Source organism: Pangasianodon hypophthalmus, chromosome 7 (assembly GCF_027358585.1).
Source record: "Pangasianodon hypophthalmus isolate fPanHyp1 chromosome 7, fPanHyp1.pri, whole genome shotgun sequence".
Lineage (NCBI taxonomy): Eukaryota > Metazoa > Chordata > Actinopteri > Siluriformes > Pangasiidae > Pangasianodon > Pangasianodon hypophthalmus.
In genome coordinates, this window is record NC_069716.1 from 17,260,192 (window position 1) to 17,279,466 (window position 19,275).

At 38.9% G+C, this 19,275-nt stretch overlaps 1 protein-coding gene across 1 annotated transcript; it reads right to left on the reverse strand.

The window, feature by feature from the left end:
- Positions 1-151: 151 nt before the first annotated feature.
- On the reverse strand, positions 152-19,202 carry atl3 (atlastin 3). Its single transcript, XM_026917950.3, has 14 exons — positions 19,026-19,202; positions 17,505-17,735; positions 12,849-12,983; positions 12,337-12,441; positions 12,184-12,234; positions 7,743-7,799; positions 7,125-7,217; positions 6,723-6,861; positions 3,252-3,379; positions 3,096-3,152; positions 2,701-2,772; positions 2,248-2,439; positions 1,907-2,146; positions 152-1,757 (listed from the first exon to the last, which is right to left on the reverse strand). Exons 2-14 carry the CDS (start codon positions 17,706-17,708, stop codon positions 1,695-1,697), a joined length of 1,536 nt encoding a protein of 511 aa, XP_026773751.1. The 5' UTR covers positions 17,709-17,735; positions 19,026-19,202; the 3' UTR covers positions 152-1,694.
- Between the last annotated feature and the right edge of the window lie 73 nt (positions 19,203-19,275).

Sequence of the window (19,275 nt, forward strand, 5' to 3'; positions counted from 1 at the left end):
CTTATGTAAATCAAGGCATGGACTCAGAACCACATTAAAATCCACCAGTCAGTGCCGACACCTAGTGTGCAAAACCTGCCCTATATTCCTCAATCAAGTAACACTGCATTTCTTCACCCTGCAATGAAACATGAAACAGCACACAGACATATCACATGCATATGACTTTTAATGGGATGCATAAGGAAATGTAACATTGCTATATGAATAGAGCTCTTCATATACCAAGAACACTTGGCAGATTTAAAGCTGGTCCTTTGCATTGCCTGAATGAATAAAACTACTATACACAAGCAGAGGCCATAAGTGAGGCTAAGATGCCATAAAATGTGTATAAAGAATGTGACAGATCCGTAACTTGCAAGCTGAGTGATCACATGACTCAGATCTTCACTGAAAACAAAACAAACAAACAAACAAATTGTTCCCATATAAGCCTGATATCTAAACTCCACATTATCCACAAGACTTATGTTTAATTAACTTAAAGGTAAAATGCAATGTGATTACAGTTTCAGTTTGTAACAGAACCTAGGGCGAAATATTAAAACAACACAGAGGAAAAACTCAGAAAAGAATAATTTTATGACAAAGAAGAGTGCAAGAGTGCATCACTTATTTAATCAGCAAAGGAGCAGTAACAGTTATAGGAGATGATGTAGAAAAACCGTGACACTGTCATTAACATTGTCAACCAACCAACAAACAAAAGAAACCCAAAACAAAACAAAAAAACTCAATTTGAATCAGACTGACCTCTCAGCGCATCGCTTCCTAATTTGGTTAACTACCATGTGGCTACAATGGAACTAAAGACCAAGTTTTAAATGATTTCTTACCACAGTTGTTTTAAAAGCACCCAACAATTTAATGTGCTAATGTGGCCAGGTCTTTTCTGATGAGTACAATTTTTAACTCCCAAAACAGAAGACACGACAATAACACAAACACACAAAATTCCAAAGGAGTATAAAGCAAATGCAATGTTCAAGTTTGTTGAAAAGATGGAATGTATACATAATCCCATACAGGTGCTAAAGTAACAATGTTCTGTAAATGGTACACATTATAGTGTTATTACATTTCTTTTACAGTATACCAGATCTTATTATATCAAGTGTGAGTTTTAATAAAGTCATGGCTTTTTGTGTAAAGATATAAATACGAAAAAGACATTTATGTCCAGTGCAACTTCCTGTATGACATAAACTGCCATGAAAGGTGTCTGTGAGTCTTACTACAAAGGGCAAGATCTTTGGTAATATTAAAATAAGTACTTGTAAACAATTACTTCATCTCCTTTAAGGAGGACAGACCTTGTGCAAAAGCAATCTTGTGCCTGGTAAGTTGTCTGATGACGTACTTTTTTGACAACATACATTTTTCTTAAAAAAAGATACAATCAGTACATTTTCATAGGAGCTGAATATCTGAATAATAGGCTTTTTGCAATTAACAATTGAGATCAAACCAAATTTTCATGAAAGAAAAAACAAATAAGTCAAATATGGTATACTATTTGTCATGGTAAAATACACCGATTGCACCTTTTTAAGAGAAAATACGTTGCAACAGAAGACAGGTTTAAGTGCCATGCTTAGGAAAGTGTTAGCAATATTTGTTGTCAAATGATTGGTCGAATTTGTGTTGTGCTGTTTGTATCTCAATCTGGAATCTCTGATTAGCCCAAAAAGCTATCTTGCTTTTTTGTCTTGCGTAATTGCTTGGGTTCTTGATTTATTCAGCATTCCTGTAGCCTAGACAGAAAAGAAATGAATTTTTGAAGTTTATTGTCAAACAATTATTAAAACAATGAATAATCAATGCATACTTTATTAATTTATAAAAGGTTACTTTTGGATACTTCCTACAAAGAGAAATTTCAGTTATTTTTCCCCCTACATACCTGGTCCAGTAACACCCCAGCCGCCTGGTCTATGGCAATGCCAACAGTTCGGTACTGGCCAGAGTAGCGAATGAAGGCCCAGGTGAGCATAGCTACCATGGCCAGACCCAGCATACAGTCGCATGCGAACGAAACACTGCCCAGGCCAATGAACAGTAAAAGCGCCGAGAGCACATACAAGAGACAAACCAGGACAAAAAGCACTGCTGGTGTGCGGAATGCGCTGAAAACGTTCTTTGACTGAAAAGAGAAAGGAGTTCGAAAAAATTATGTAAGTATCAGAAAAATATTTTAGCACAAAATAATTTATGGATTTTTTTTTTTCTGTTCCTGCCTCTCACCTCATTGTGCTTGCTGAAGGACTCGTAGAGTTCATTTAGCTCAGACTCTAGCTGAGCCTGATAAGGGGCACAGAAGTCCTTCCCACCCATCTTCTTAATGCTGCTAAAGAGATGGAGGGCCTCACCCTTGAAGAAGTTATGCTTCTCCAGCAGAGAGTCAGGTGCCACATAGGGCAGATCCCCACCACAGACCTGGCAGAGGACAGGAGGAACAATATTTGACAGTAAGACAACTCGTACTCACATTCCATCTTTATCATATAAATTATACAATCTGTTGAAGGGTGCTATAATACTGTACAGATGTGTCTTACAGTTCAAAGTTTTTTTTTATATAAAGGATAACATTAAGCATTGTCATACTTTGATTATACACTGTGAATCAGAATTCTTATTGGAAATGTTTTTTATAGACATCATAAGCAGTGAACCGATTCCAAGTCACATACCAACCTTCTCCATATTCTTGTAATACTGGTCCTTAGCGGATGCCACAGCTGCCAAATTGTTAGCCTCAGCTGTAGCCTGCATGAGTCAACACATAAGGCTTATGACTGTTCTGAACATGTGGTTGGAACGCAGACAGGAACTGGTAATTTGGGCTGACTTTCAATGAATGAGTGTGCAAGTGGTTGCAGATTCATTCAGATTCATTCAAACCAAGTCAGGAAATGAGCAATCAAATGGAAAACAGACATAACATAACTTTCTTTGTATTGTCAGAAAAACACTTGTGCAACTGAAATTTGCATTATATAACTCATTATTTTATTTTAGATGTAAACAAACAGATACACATTTCATAATCCATTTCAAAATAAATTATTCATGCAATGCATTGTGATTACCTGCAGCATAGACTTTGGGTGTGGTAGATCTTCACCCTGATATATTTTAATATATGACTGAAATAAAAAACACAAGACACTTATGCTTATTCCTGCACTGAACACATTAAACACTAAATGTACACTAAACACCAGGTGCATGATGGCTGTGCTCACCTTGAAGTACTCCAGCAAACCCCTGCATGTCACTTTGTTGCCATTGATCTCCTTCACAGCCAGTCTGTCAGGGTCCAACAGCATGGGAATGAGGCTGCATAGCTCAGTTTTAAACTCTGGAGCCACATCTAAAGAGAGGACAGGAGAAGAAAATACCAATCTGCACAAGCTGTGAACACCTAACAGGAGTGTTATCAGCCCTCAGCCCTCTGGCTGTCTGAACCCTAGACCTCTACATTTATGCATTCCTGCAAATCTGCTAAGCGGTGAGGTGGAGTACATCATAAAACCCTGCAGAACACACTTGCTGGCCACTTTTATTCATACAATTATCCATTATTATCCATATCATATAGCAGTAGCGCAATACTGCAGATACAGGTCAAGAGCTTCAGGTCTCAGCGACTTTGAACATGGCAGGGTTGATGGGGCCAGACAGGCGGGTTTGAGTATTTCAGAAGCTGCTCATCTCCTGGGATTTTCATGCACAACAGGACGGTGCAAAAAACAAAAAATAAACATTCAATGAATGGCGGTTCTGTGGGTGAGAGAGGTTCCTTGATAAGAGAGATCAGAGGAGAAATGGCCAAACTGGTTTGAGCTGATAGGAAGGCTACAGTAACTTAAATAACCACTTTTTATTCTATACAGTAACTTAAATAACCACTCTTTAATTGTCCAGTTTTTGTCCAGAACCCAATGTGGGCTTACATATACAAATTAAAAAAAGTACATATATATATATATATATATATATATATATATATATATATATATATATATATATATATATATATATATATACACTATATTACCAAAAGTATTCGGTCACCCATCCAAATGATCAGAATCAGGTGTCCTAATCACTTGGCCTGGCCACAGGTGTATAAAATCAAGCACTTAGGCATGCAGACTGTTTTTACAAACATTTGTGAAAGAATGGGCCGCTCTCAGGAGCTCAGTGAATTCCAGCGTGGAACTGTCATAGGATGCCACCTGTGCAACAAATCCAGTCGTGAAATTTCCTCGCTCCTAAATATTCCACAGTCAACTGTCAGCTTTATCATAACAAAATGGAAGAGTTTGGGAACAACAGCAACTCAGCCACGAAGTGGTAGGCCACGTAAACTGACGGAGAGGGGTCAGCGGATGCTGAAGCGCATAGTGCAAAGAGGTCGTCGACTTTCTTCACAGTCAATTGCTACAGAGCTCCAAACTTCATGTGACCTTCAGATTAGCCCAAGTACAGTATGCAGAGAGCTTCATGGAATGGGTTTCCATGGCCGAGCAGCTGCATCCAAGCCACACATCACCAAGTGCAATGCAAAGCGTCGGATGCAGTGGTGTAAAGCACGCCACCACTGGACTCTAGAGCAGTGGAGACGCGTTCTCTGGAGTGATGAATCACGCTTTTTCATCTGGCAATCTGATGGATGAGTCTGGGTTTGGAGGTTGCCAGGAGAACGGTACATTTCGGACTGCATTGTGCCGAGTGTGAAATTTGGTGGAGGAGGAATTATGGTGTGGGGTTGTTTTTCAGGAGTTGGGCTTGGCCCCTTAGTTCCAGTGAAAGGAACTTTGAATGCTTCAGGATACCAAAACATTTTGGACAATTCCATGCTCCCAACCTTGTGGGAACAGTTTGGAGCGGGCCCCTTCCTCTTCCAACATGACTGTGCACCAGTGCACAAAGCAAGGTCCATAAAGACATGGATGACAGAGTCTGGTGTGGATGAACTGGACTGGCCTGCACAGAGTCCTGACCTGAACCCGATAGAACACCTTTGGGATGAATTAGAGCGGAGACTGAGAGCCAGGCCTTCTCGACCAACATCAGTGTGTGACCTCACCAATGCGCTTTTGGAAGAATGGTCAAAAATTCCTATAAACACACTCCTCAACCTTGTGGACAGCCTTCCCAGAAGAGTTGAAGCTGTAATAGCTGCAAAAGGTGGACCGACATCATATTGAACCCTATGGGTTAGGAATGGGATGGCACTTAAGTTCATATGTGAGTCAAGGCAGGTGACTGAATACTTTTGGTAATATAGTGTATATATATATATATATATATATATATATATATATATATATATATATATATATATATATATATATATATAATGTGTGTGTGTGTGTGTTTTATCCTTTTTAACAACAGATGCAGTCTTCACAGATGAAGCCCAGGCCTCAAACCAAGAGTACACATTTAGAGCTATTAATTGTTTAAATCAGTCTAATAGGGCATACTGAAACACGTGTCAGTCACATGTTCCAATATTTTTGATCACTTGAAAAATAGGTGGGTTCAAACAAAAGGTGCCATGTTCTAAGTGCGATGTGAATATCAGGAAATGAAAGCTGAAAATCTGATCTACTGTCTCATGGTCATCTTTTGATTTCAAAACCAAATGTCTTCAGTGTACAACAAGAACTGGTTCCAATACTTTCAGAGTGGACTGTATATGTTTTACAAATGTACACTCTTAAGTACATGAAAATAAATTAAAAGGTCAAAAAGTAGTTTAGTAGTTCTGCTCCCTCAAGTACATGATCTAACTCTTTTCATGTTCTTAAAATAATTAAATCAGACCATAACTCACTACTTATTACCTTATTCCTCTATGTGGGCACAGAAATTGAGCAGAAATTGAAAGTCAAAGCACTGCATGGTTTACATGTTTTTCTGGTATATACACACCAAGCTCAAATCATCAGCTAATCATAGCTTTTTGAATTTAAAATCAGACCTGTTAGATCTGCAATGAAAACTGGAGCTGGGCTCTTCCCTTAATGTTGCTTACTGTCATGGACACTGATACACTACTATATCTGAAAAAATAGTTTTGGAGATATTCTCATTTTAATATTATAGTTAGTAACCTCTGGGAAAATAATGAAAAAATTTTGATGTCACACATCTAGCCACTACTTTGTGAAGGTTCAATTAAATGCTGTCTAGACTCATACATATCTCGCCCCCTGAGGCTACTCCTGTGCTAAAGTAATAGCTCATTAGCAGCAAACAGGGTTCATCAGTGTGTTTTTGTCTTTGTGTCTTCCTGCACACTACAAAGTGGAAAAAAAGCTGACTTTATTCATTTTGAAGGTGTTTTACCAACTTCAGGCTTTTCAGTGATGGAATATATCGCTTCCTCAGACTGAGCTAAAATGCGCTTCCATCTTTATAGCCTGTCGAGGCTCCTCCATCAGTAAGAGTAACTAAAAGGCTCTTGTTAATCTCTTCCTTGTTCTCTGTGTTTAGTTAGCTCACTAAGCTACTGTCAGGTATGTTTAGACCCGGTGGGTAGCGCAGCATATATCAAGCGCCATTGCCTGTTGTCAGTCAAGTAGTTCAACACGATGTCACTCTGACTTCCTGTTTCAAAAGGACTTCCTGTTTCAACAAATCACAGCAAAGAAGACATTTCATGGGGACTTTAAGAATAATGTCAAAGCAGAGGTAAGTACCACAGAGTTGTCCCTGAAATGAAGGGCTCGTGGCAACCTTCAAGCCAGGGTGTGGTAACAGGAAGCAGGAAATAGACGTGAAACAGGAATGAATGTGCTTTCTCACTGTCTGCAGCTCCTCATGTTGAGATTCCTTCACCTGAAAAGAAAGGACAAGTGAAGATGTTACTGTATGTATAGGCACACATTTAGTTTCAACACTGCTGTAGTGAAATGTTATTATAATATAGGCCTACTTGATATAATGTGATGTTACAAAAATTGTATAATATATAATAAGCCTGTCACATAGAGCCACATGCTTAATATTGCACATTTTATCTGCATTATTCCTTTGACTACTCAGTAATAAAAACCTTTTTTGAGCATTGCCAAAGCAGTCATGAAATGCATCTACTGTACCTGGAGCCGTTTATCCAAGAATTGACTGCCTCCCTTCAACCCATAGGTGTACTCGTAGGGGAAGCTCCAGTCTCTTATCAGAAACATGAGTGACTGAGGAAAGACAGAAACAAAACCAAAGATTTAAGTAAAAGCAAGGACCAGTTAGACATTTTAAATCATTTATTATTCATTCTGGAACAAATTTAGCAAAGAAAATAATTACAGCCCAGAATGTTGGATGTGGCATATTAATATCCATGTTTGGATATGCTATGGGCCAGGTAGGAATCCTGGTGCAGTGTAAAATTAAAGATACAAATTTCTGTCTCATTTTATGCTACTACATCTTCTGTGGAATGTCTTTAGTAGCTCCAACAATTTTCTTTTTGCACTGATAACCCTATGCACAATAATGCTAAGCATTCTAATGAAGAAAAATTAAATTACCAAAACATTTAATATGAAGTTATTTGCCTGTACACCAATTATACATTTCTTATTTAAATTCACACCTATAATGCAACTGATAGAAACGAAGTGTCATATTCAAATTGCAAAATAAACACCCCTACTGCTCTCAAGACTGTCTGACATTTTCCTGAAACCTGGGTTTTACTTTAGTGTTAAAGAACTTACCTGAAAGGGCTTTAAAAAGATTTCATCCAGTGCCAGTCGGCCATACTCTGTGAACAGCTACAGGGGAGGGGGAAAAAACAAAAAAAACAAATACGCATGTTATATGTGAAAGATACACTCACCATCCACTTTAATAGAAACACTGTACATCTACTCATTTATGCAGTTATCCAATCAGCCAATCATGTGACAGCAGCACAATGCATAAAATCATGCAGATACAAGTCAAGAGCTTCAGTTAATGTTCACATTAAACATCAGAATAAGGAAAAATATGATCTATGTGACTTGAACACTTGCGTGGTTTTTGGTGCTAGAAGGGCTGGTTTGAGTATTTCAGAAGCTGCTCATCTCCTGGGAATTTTACACACAACAGTCTCTAGAGTTTACACAGAATGGTGTAAAAACAAAAGACATTGAGTGAGTGACAGTTGTGTGTGTGTGTGTGTGTGTTATGGCCCTGTTAAGTTTGGGTTCTGGCCTAGGGGAGTAGTGCAGCATTAGTAACATGAGCTGGAGATAGATGATGAAAAGCTGGGTTGGTGGGGAATGAAGAGACTTTGGAACTGGGGACACTTACAGCATTTATTACAATATACACAATTCACACAGAAGACACTTTGTAAAGCAGCTTTAACAAGTGGCAAGCTGAAGGACAACCAGTGTAGCAGGTCGTCCCCTAGGGGGAGAGAACTAGACAGCATCAAAGGAAAGATACACTTATACACCCTACTCTGGATTTATTCTCCTCCATAACTACCCAGATAACACTAGCTACTACTCTACCTTAAGCCTCTACAAAAATACTAAGGGTGGCACCCGCCCACTTACCTAGTGTGTCTAGACAGAGAAATTCCTACATGAGGGTTATGTATGTGTGTGCACCTGCTGACCAGTTCGTCGTGATGTGCACTACATGATGTGACAGCGATGTGTAACGATGGGACAGACAATACAACACTACTAGCAAACATTAACAGGCAAACAGCACAAATAGCAGAAAGCTCAAAGCAAAGCACAGACGCTTAGCAAATGTAGCAAAGCACACAAATGCAGTCACTGAGAAAACGCAAACAGAGCACTAAGTAGATAGAGTGTGTGTGTGTGAGAGAGAGAGAGAGAGAGAGAGAGAGAGAGAGAGAGAGAGAGAGTGTCATAGGGCTGACTCGTCATTGCCGCCATGTGCGCTTTAAAGATAGCATCTCCATGATCGATTGGCTCAGCTGTAATGATGACTGACACTTGGTCCACCAATAGGGCAGAGAGCTGCTGAGAAAGGGAGAGTGGGGGAGAGAGAAAGAGAGCAAGCAATCGAGCAAAAACGAGGCAGCTAGCAGACACACACACAATCATGTGCACACTAACGTCTGTGCACGTAACAAGGCCATCCCATAAGGGCAACCTGTTTGCGAATACCTAGGTAAATCTCATCTACCAAGCCTGCGAAAGTGTGCCAGCCAGAACCTTTCTTGTGCTGAATTTCTACATTATAGTCTTGCACAATGAGGGACCTTCTCATAAGTCTCTGGTTCTGGTTATACAAGCGAGATAAAAGCACTAGAGAGTTTTATGACCAGTGTATACTACAACTGCTAGGAGGCTAGAACCAACGTAAACTTCAAATTTCTGCAAGGCTAACCAAAGGCTAGAGTCTCCTTCTCAATCGTGGAGTATTTGATCTGATTTTTATTAAACTTGCAGGAGAAATAACATACTATATGATCTATTCCCATGTTGTCCTCTTGGATCAGAACAGCCCCTGGCACTGGCATCCACCTCCGAGATAAAAGGTTTCAAAAAATCTGGGGCCGTAAGTACAGGAGTGTTACAAAGCAAAGCCTTGACACAATTAAATGCATACTGGCAAAACTGGGTCCACACAAAAGACATGGAGGGACTATGAAACGATGTAAGGGGAGCCACCCTTCACTGTGGCCACACAACACTGCGGTAGTACCCAGCCATTCCAAGGAATTGTCACAGCTCACATCCGGTGGAAGGAATTTGGAAGTTCTTAATGGCCAGGACCTTTTCCTCCACAGGACACACCTGCCCTTGCCCTACTTGTTTACCAAGACAGGTTATTGAAGCTTTAGCACACATTTGGTAGGTTTATGGTCAAAGAGGCTTTTTTCAGCCTCTCAAAGACTGTGCGCAAGGACTCCAAATGACTTGGCCAGTTCAAAGAATAAACCACATAGTCACCAAGGTAAGCACTGCAATTAGTTACATCAGCCAAAATTATGCTGATCAATTTCTGCAAAGTTGCTAAATTATTTTTCAAGCCAAATAGTATTACTGTATATTGCATAACTAGATTCACGTAGATGGTCACCAGTATGCACTACAGGAAGTCACTACAGGAACAGAACCCATTAATGCGACTCCCTTGGAGTTAGGGGTTAAGCTATCTCTGCCTCACTTATGTCTCAGGGCTGAACAGTTAGCTATTCTGTGACCAGGCTTTGAACACATCCCAACAACCTTAGCTTGGCAAAAATTTTCTCTCCTTTTGCAATGCAAGTTGGTAGGGAAGGCTCAAGAAGTTTGTTCTTCACCGTTTTTGCAAGAAAGCTTGCATTATGAAACTGTTAAAGTGGCAATACTACATGCTTATGAACTGGTCCCTGAAGCATACAGACAGAAGTTCCAGATCCTTAAAAAAACTGAGCTCACAAACCTTTATTGAATTTGCCAGAGAAAATTAAATTTTATTTGATAAATGGTGCATTTCAATCTATGTTAATAATTTTGAGTCTCTTAGAGAACTCGTTTTGCTAGAGGAGTTCAAAAAAGGTGAGAAGGTAGTCATCTATCTGAATGAATGTAAGGTTTCATCACTGTCAGAAGCTGCCAGACTCCTCTTTGGAGCCTCAACGAGGCATAGCTGCCTGGGCAAGCCGAACCGGTTTGCTCTGTGAGGCAGAAACCTCAGTTTGGGAAGGTGATATGAAGGTGACAGTGATAAAATCTTATGTTCATTCACATAGATGACTACCTTCTCAGGCAGAGAATTTTTGAGCTCTTATACCAAAACGAGTTCTCTAAGAGACTCAAAATTATTAACATTGGTTGAAATGCACCATTTATCAAATGAAACGTTAACATTAACTTCTTCAGACTTATCGCTTACGCTAGCAGGTGATTCATGGCTGCTCACCAAAAGAGGCTCTTGCTCTTCAGAGGTGGCGCCCGTGGAGGCATTATGTGCTCCCTCTTCAGTTGCTGGAGCTGGAGGAGGCCGTGACGAGGCAGCTCCATGTAGCCATTTTCTTATATCCATTTTTTTCTGTTAATAAGTGCACTTGCTCTCAAAGGTATCAAAGCACGCTTATTCACAGATCACAGATCAGGCACCACACCAATGAGCACACTTCCCCAAATGCAACCTCGCGTAAATAAGACCGACAGGGTGTGTTTTTATTTATTTTTTTCCTGATTTTTGTTTTTATTTCATTTTACAAAAACATTTAGCAGAAATGTTTTCACTTTTAATATGATAAATATAAATTAATTAATAAAAAGCAAAGTTACAGGACTTGGCCTGAAGGGGAGCACAATAACTCATCTAGGGGTGCATGGCCCGCGAATGCCCCCTCCATGATGCAGACACTGGTAGAACCTGATGTGGTCTTTTGCTGTTGTAGCCCATCCACCTCAAGGTTTGTTGTGCGTTCTGATATGCTTTTCTGTTCCCCACGGTTGTAAAGACTGCTTAGTTGAGTTGCTATAGACTTTCTGTCAGCTCAGAGCAGTCTGGACATTCACCTTTGACCTCTCTCATCAGCAAGGTGTTTCAGACTGCAGACCCTCTGCTAACAGGATGTTTGTTGTTTTTCACACCATTCTGTGTAAACGCTAGAGATTATTGTGTGTGAAATTCCCAGAAGATCAACAGTTTCTGAAATACTCAAACCAGCTCATCTGGTACCATCAACTATGTCATGGTTAAAGTCACACCCATTCTGATGTTTGATGTGAACATTAACTGAAGCTCGTGGCCTATATCTGCATGATTTTATGCACTGTACTGCTGCCACATGAATGGCTGACTGGATAACTGCATAAATGAGCAGGTGTGCATGTGTTCCTATTAAAGTGGACAGTGAGTGTCATGTGTGGGTATTATGTTTTCAGGCCAATTAACTAAAATGTTAAATTAAAAAATAAATGTTAAATGTTTGGAGATATAATTGTTCATTAGATAAAATAACAACAATTAAAGCTAAGCCCCAAATTCCATCTGATTATAAATGATTAACTATGACTAAAATAATGTGAGACAATTTTCTTCAATCATAACAAACCATTTGAAATTACAGTAGAACATACACAAGAAATCCAGATGGTGGATAAATACTTTTATATCATTGTCAATAAGGTTCACAGCCGTAACAATGTACACACAGAACCTTTTCTATATATTTCATGGTGGACTCACCTGAAGCTGCTGCAAGTCATCTTCTTGGATATTCTGTGAAAGGTTGTATATCTACAAAACAAGCATTTACATATAAATCAATAACTATGCATCTCTAAATACAATCACTGAGGTTTTAGAAAGGAAAATGGGGGACTGTGTGTATGGCTGCACCTGCACTGAGCTGGTCATGGTGCTGAGGGCAAAGATTGTAGCACAGTCTTTCACAGTGGACTGGTTATCGAATGCTCCCTGCGTGTCCATAAGCACCACTGCCACCTGGAGGAAAGAAGAGTTGATAAACTGTGTTCATGCTTGTACTGTTTAAAATTAAGAGTAAAGTTTAAGCACTGCATGAAAGGCACAGCAAAAGAGAACTTTGCACCAGCCAGATAAATGGAGTCAAGTCACAGAACTATTTCCGTATTGCACAGATTCAAAGTACAAAGCAGATAGCATATACTATCAGAGCTACCACAAATTCAAATTATTTAAAATCAGCAAAAGTTGGTCTGAAAAAACTGTGTACAGAGTAATGAGTCACATCTTTAAAGATATTTCACAAGTAAATAATTGACAAAGCAAGCAGAGTCTGATGCATTATTTGTTCACTGCATATACTCTGTGTACATGCAGAGAATTTGAATGTTTTTAAGATGACACCATACTGTACCATCTCTCTGTACCTCTGTGCCATTACTTTTCCTCACAGTGAAGACTTCACTCCACAGCTGGATGCCTGTGGTCTCAGGCTCTGAGCCTCCTCTCCAAGAGAATCCTGTGAGGGGCTCGTCCTCCCGACCAAGCCAGTCCTGACCGGGCTAATGGACCAGAAATAGAAGAGCAAATGGTAAAATGAACATTTAAACTGCTTACACTAGATCACAGGTTCCTAGCCCTGGTCCTGGAATATGTCCTGTATATTTTAGTCAACTATTCAGCTAATCAATAGCCCTTCCTCAGATAAACTGGGTGTGCCAGGAAGAAGGAAAACACTAAAATGTGCAGGACAGGGGGGTCTCCTGTGGACTAGATCATTTTCAGAGACCATTTTGGAGATATTGGCATTTCACAACTCAACATCCAACCTGCAGAAAGATATACAGGTAAGCCATTAGCTAGCTGAGTAAACTAGACTATTTAGCCAGATCGTTTGATGTTTTACAGTATGAAAACTGTATTAAACTTAGGGTGTCACTTTGACGTTTGGTAGCAATCTATCTGTTGTGTTAAATATGTCTAAGCGCTGCTACCGTCTAGAGGTAATGCTCAGGATAGCATGTAAGGGGCATCTTAGCTGGATACCCATCTATGCTAGAAACACGCGTGAATTAACATGAGCTTGCTAATGAACCTAGAAAGCTATTTAAACCCCAGCAGTATTTAGCCAAGTTAGACAGCCATCTAATTTTACCTTTTTTTTTATATAATGTTGATAATCAAGCTGCTCACTTCAGCATAGCTCACTTGGTTAGTGAGCTTAGATACAGAACATTTTTGAAATAGCTGTGTCAATCGGCGATGCGTAAAAAGTCATTTGTACAGTAGGAAGTTAATTATTACTACACGTAGCAGTAATATTTACTTTGACACAAGTCACTGTGTTTTGTACTCTTTCCACCACTGCTCCTGTGCTGCTACTATTACTCAGCAGTACTGTAAGCTACTATGTGATATGGGCTTTTTTTTGAGTAGTTCAGCCATGAGGCTCTGCCAACATTTTTTAAAATGTTAAGTCACACTAGCCTAGCCTAGTTTTGCCAGACTGTTCACATTCCTGTACCAACTTGTGATGCACCAGTGTGAAAATATCTGGCCTGAGCATACTATTTAGCTACACGTATATCAGGTTAGACCACATGCACAAGGTTAAAGTTTTATTTATGATATTTTCATTCCTCTTCCAGAAGAACAGAATTTTCTATAAACTCAGATTACTCTTTTGGGTTATGAATGGTAAGACAGATACAAAAGACAAACTCTTCTATGTAACAAATAAATGCTAAAACTAAAAGGAACCGTTAGTAAAACTCCACAGTAAAATATCTGAATTAGATACTCTTTAGTTAAGTGTTTCCTGCAACATGTGAATACTAAAGCTGTCAAATTCTTTTAATAGTTGCATTTGAATTACATCAAAGATTTAGTATTTGAATGCATTTGTATAGTAATGAGGCATAGACAGTGCATACAGCTGCCATATAGACCACAACATGAAAATTGTCACAAAGAAGATCATGAGGCAATATTTTATATCACAGATTTTTGTCCTTGTGTCTTATTGTCAGTTTAGTCAGAGTAGCCATGTTTTCCTACTGACTTATCAGCCTTTCACTTTCTCCCTCATCAGCCTGTTAAGGTTATAGCCTATGGCTAAAGCACTGGGGCCTGTGCCAACTGGCATGTTTTAAAATTATGATTATATTTGTTTGAATCAGTTAGTAGTGAGACTGGTCATGCCATTTCAGTCAAACTGACTCCTACTTTCAATTAGGTGGATCTTGGACACGCTTACTGACTGTTCCAGACTTTATTGAACATTACAGGTATGGCTTGCTAAACTAGTGCATCCCTACCCCTTTGTTTCATTTTTTTTTTTTAAAGTCCTACATTCCTCCTCCAAGTGCACAACTTAGTGATGTCATCAAGGTGTGGACCTATTGTGAGCAAATACTGAATGGTGCAAGGCTATAAAAGTGAGCATCTGAGCTTTAGGTTAACAGCACCATCTAGTGAAAAAAAGATATCGAGGGCACACTAATTATTTCTCTCCCCATAACTACAACCATGCTGTTTTCATTTAGTTTAAAAAGCTACACTGATTAGCATAGAATTGTATTGCAAGCTCTGTCATAACAGAAGAGGTTAATTCTGGATTAAAATGAGCTTTACAGTCCTTACATTTAAGAAACCAGAGTCCTATCTTTTATAGCACTAGGCATAGCTGTCTAGGGCAACTGATAAATTGAATGTCCCATTTAGCAGCTTTTTAAAAATGCAACATGCCTTGCAGCCAACTTGCAGTTTCAATCATGCTCATAAGGAAAAATGAATGGGTGCGTGGGAATGAAGTCACTTTATTTTCTATGGCTGAGGTAAAGTAGATATCTGATGTATGTATAACACTTATTCGTACTAGGGCTGGGTGATATGACAGAAAGATCATATCACAATTCTTGATGGTATTTCTACAATACAAGACATGTATCTGCTATATAGGTTTGCTCACAAAACTGCCATCAATACAGTAATGTTTCATTAAATAATGTTTAGTGATTTACATAATATGTACTAAGATATTTGTATGTTATTTTTTATATTTAAGAAAAAAATATTTAATTTATAAAAAAAAGAATTTTATACAAAACATATTTAATATTTTAAAGAATAAGTACTTTTTTTCAAAAAATCAAATCAGCTGCTTCCAGTCAGGTTGGAATTTAAAAAAAAAAAAAAAAAAAAAAAAAAAAAAAAAAAACACTTTCATAAAAAAGATATCACAATATCTCAGAAAGGTCTATTGACATAATTGACCACGATATTGATATTATATTGTCATATCGCCCAGCTCTAATTTTTACACAGTATTACCTGACATCACCTACTCGCAATTTGTGTCTAATCTCACAAATTCTGAAATCTCTCAAATGAAAGTCCAACACAGCTGTTAGAAATAACAGTAGCCAATCATAATCCAATCATAAGCCAGTAATAAGCCAACAGAAGCCAATCATAAAATTACGCTGAAAAAAACAATCTTGCAATGTTGTAAAATTGGCCTATTATAAAAATTGCTCAGTGGTTAAGATTCTGTTCAACTAATGAGAAGGTTGAGAGCATTGCCAGACACTGCTGGGCTTGTCTGTGGAACCCAAAACTGCTCTAGTGGTATCTTACGAATCCTGACTGTGCACTCTGACCTCATTCCAAGGCTTGTGAAACACAAATTTTCTTAAAGCATGCAGCCAGAGCAACATACAGCAACATTTCAGAGCAACACACAATCACTGAACTGACAAAAGGGCATGTAGCCCATGTTTTACAATGATGCATTTTGTTTGAAGCAGTTAGTAGTGAGACTGGCCATGCCATTTCAGTCAAATTGCCTTCTACTTTGAATTAGGTGGATCTTGGACATGCTTACAGTGATTTTTTTAAACAAATTTGATGCTGGAGGAAGAAAACACAGCGCTGTACAGCGCTGCTGAATTCTAGTATCTTATCGAATTATTGTAACAACCTACACGGGGACTTGTATGGCAGATGCTCCACATGATCTAAGACTAATAATTAACAAAGAAATATATAAGCATTGTTTGGTGAAGCTTTTTATAATGAGAAGTAAAAAAAAGAGAGACTGGTTGGGAAACAACTGGTGCTACAACACAAGAGATAACAGGAACTAACTTGTTTCATGGATGTTCTGTGCTAAATATATGAATAAACAAATAAGTATGAGTATGTTGTGTTGTTCTATAACGAAACGAAAAATTGTAATCTTTGGCAAATTGTTCACCAGCCCCTTATTGATCATTTCCCTATGCCCCATCATGTAAAACAGCAGTTTTGAATTCTCAGATCAGAAGGTGTTGATTAATTTTCATTAACAGCATGGCTCTGACAGTAGTTCCAGCTGTAGCATAAATGACAGGCTCATACTAATGCACTTGTTCTAATACATGACCTACTTGCAAATGCTCCACATAATCTAAGCCTAATAATCAATGGATTGTTGTTATTTAACAAAGAAAACGTATAATCACTGATATAGTGATTTTCTTTCAGGAGATGTTTATTTAACATTTATGAGAGGAGTCTTGGGTTTCAGTCCATTTTCCAACAGTGTTAAGGTTTCAGGACTGAGGAGTTTGCGCTTTCAGGTTTCTCTGCTTTTTTGCTTTATTAATGCCAAGAGAGAAAGAGAGGGAAAAAAAGAGAGGCTGGTGAAGGAAATGTCCCTACAGCTCCTAAAACATAAGTGATAACAGGAAATAACTTGGAACATAGATGTCCTAGAACATAAAATGTGACTATAAACAGTTTAAAACTGTGACGTTGTTCATTAATAAATGAAATAATAATTTTACAAATTGAATTCAATACATGAAAAATTATAATTGTTGGCAAATTTATGTGAGAAGAATAAAACACTTTGGGGCATGATGTTATAGGAAAATAATCCACTTTCTCACACCACCTCATCTTGAAGTATTTTCCTGTAACAGCACGGCTTCTTGTTTTAGTCCTTACTTATTTCCAAACACACTGAAAGGCTGCATTTCTGAAGTAATCTATTACACAGGTAACAGTGAGTTGCACATTTGTAAGTGTAGGTGACTGACCTTCCTGTACATGTACCGAAGCATGAAGTCCAGGAGAAAACTCTTTCCCTTGCGAAAAGCACCAGCAACAGACACCACCACCACTTCCATATCTCGGATCTCAGGTGCTAGGAGTACTTGTTCGAGTGCTTTTGTGTCCAAACCAAAGGAGTGATCCTCCTTATTGACGGTCACTATTTGGACCGCGCCAGGTTCAGTGGGCATCTTTGGTTCTCTGCTGTGGCAGCTATGCTGTGGAAAACAGGTACACAGTTAGGCTTAGTAACTCCTGAGTAAATACAAACTTAAAGTCAGTATTTCTGACTTGAACCATGTTTGCCAAGACTGTTTGCTTGAACGCATCACAAGCCTAGATCTTTCTAGGAAGCATCATTTGAGACAACGAAGGGTCTGTTGGTTTTTCTGGAAATGTGTAATGTAGACTCAGAGAGGTTAAAAGCATGCTCTACTCCACTCAGAGATCTACATCCTAGTGAAAGAACGCCTTTGTTTTTGCATCATCGCCACCCTCGCCTGTAGGCAAATGCGTCCAGTCACCAGTTTCATGCAATAATTTGAGAAAAAACTACTAAAATGTAACAATCACTGCACATCTGCATCAGTCAGAAGAGTTTGATTGTGTTATGTCTTTTACAACTAGAAATGCAGTCCATCCAAATATACAGCAGTAGTCTATTGTCTGTTTATTTATAGAATGCCCTAAAAGTGCAGTAGTGGAGTGAGGTGTGGTAGCCTGCATGAAAACACAAGAGGCAACATGCCACACATTTCTCACTGCTGAATCTGCACTTCCTTCTGTAGGAAGGAAGAAAAAAAAAACCACTTGCTCTCCAACACATCAGTCAAATTGTGCTTTCATTAAAAATTCTGCTGCATGGTGCACACACAGAAAAAACAAGCAAGGGGAGGGATGACACATTTTCACACCAACAGTGGTGTGTCACTTAAAGTACGTCCAGTTCCACATAGCTCCACACACACACACAGCTCTCCATACACACACAGCTCTCCATCCAGCTCCACACACACACACACACACACACACACAGCTCTCCCCACACACACACACACACACACACACACAGCTCTCCAGCTTGTCAAGCTGCTGGACCGCAGGACTGTCCAACCTTGAAAGCAACGTGTCACATTTACACAAGACTTAAGAGCTTTTCCTTTCACAGCTAAATAACATGAAGTCATGGAAACTCCTAAAGCTACACTGCTATTAAAGCTCGTTAGACTTTAGCGACAAGAAACTATCTTTGCTAATACTGCATCTCTATTCAGTTAGCACAAATCCTCGAGTGACAACAGTTTACAAACTAACAAACAACTTGTTCATTTTCTTAAAATTATGACTTACTAGGATGGATAAGTGTTGAAGAAAATAACTTTTAATCTGTAATGATGCACTGCAAACTCGTTTAACAACAAAAGCCGAAGCCTTAGGAACTATTTTCAGAAGAACCTCAGCTGTAAACACTACATACACTTACACTACAGCGTTTTAATCCAGCTTACCTTTATTTCTGTTAGGTTATTAAACTTGCCACAGCTTCAGTTTGAGAAAAGGGGAGTCTACTGTAGTCTGGAAATAATTAGGTAACTTTTTTTTTTCCAAACGCTAAACCGAGCTGAAGCGCCCTCACCGACGTGCTACATGGGAGGTGTAGTTTGTTTGTGATGGCTCCACCCTCAGTCCCACACCGCTGCAGAACGCGTCACAGCCCGGAAATGACGACAATACAAACTACAGCTCCCGGGATGCACT

Excerpts from the sequence above, each read along its gene's own strand:
- atl3 (XM_026917950.3), bottom strand. The coding sequence starts at position 17,708 with ATGCCCACTGAACCTGGCGCGGTCCAAATAGTGACCGTCAATAAGGAG. Across the intron at positions 3,380-6,722 it reads ATTTCAGGGACAACTCTGTG|ATGTGGCTCCAGAGTTTAAA; the intron begins GTACTTACCTCT and ends TCCTCTCTTTAG. Across the intron at positions 2,440-2,700 it reads ATTACAAGAATATGGAGAAG|GTCTGTGGTGGGGATCTGCC; the intron begins GTTGGTATGTGA and ends GTCCTCTGCCAG.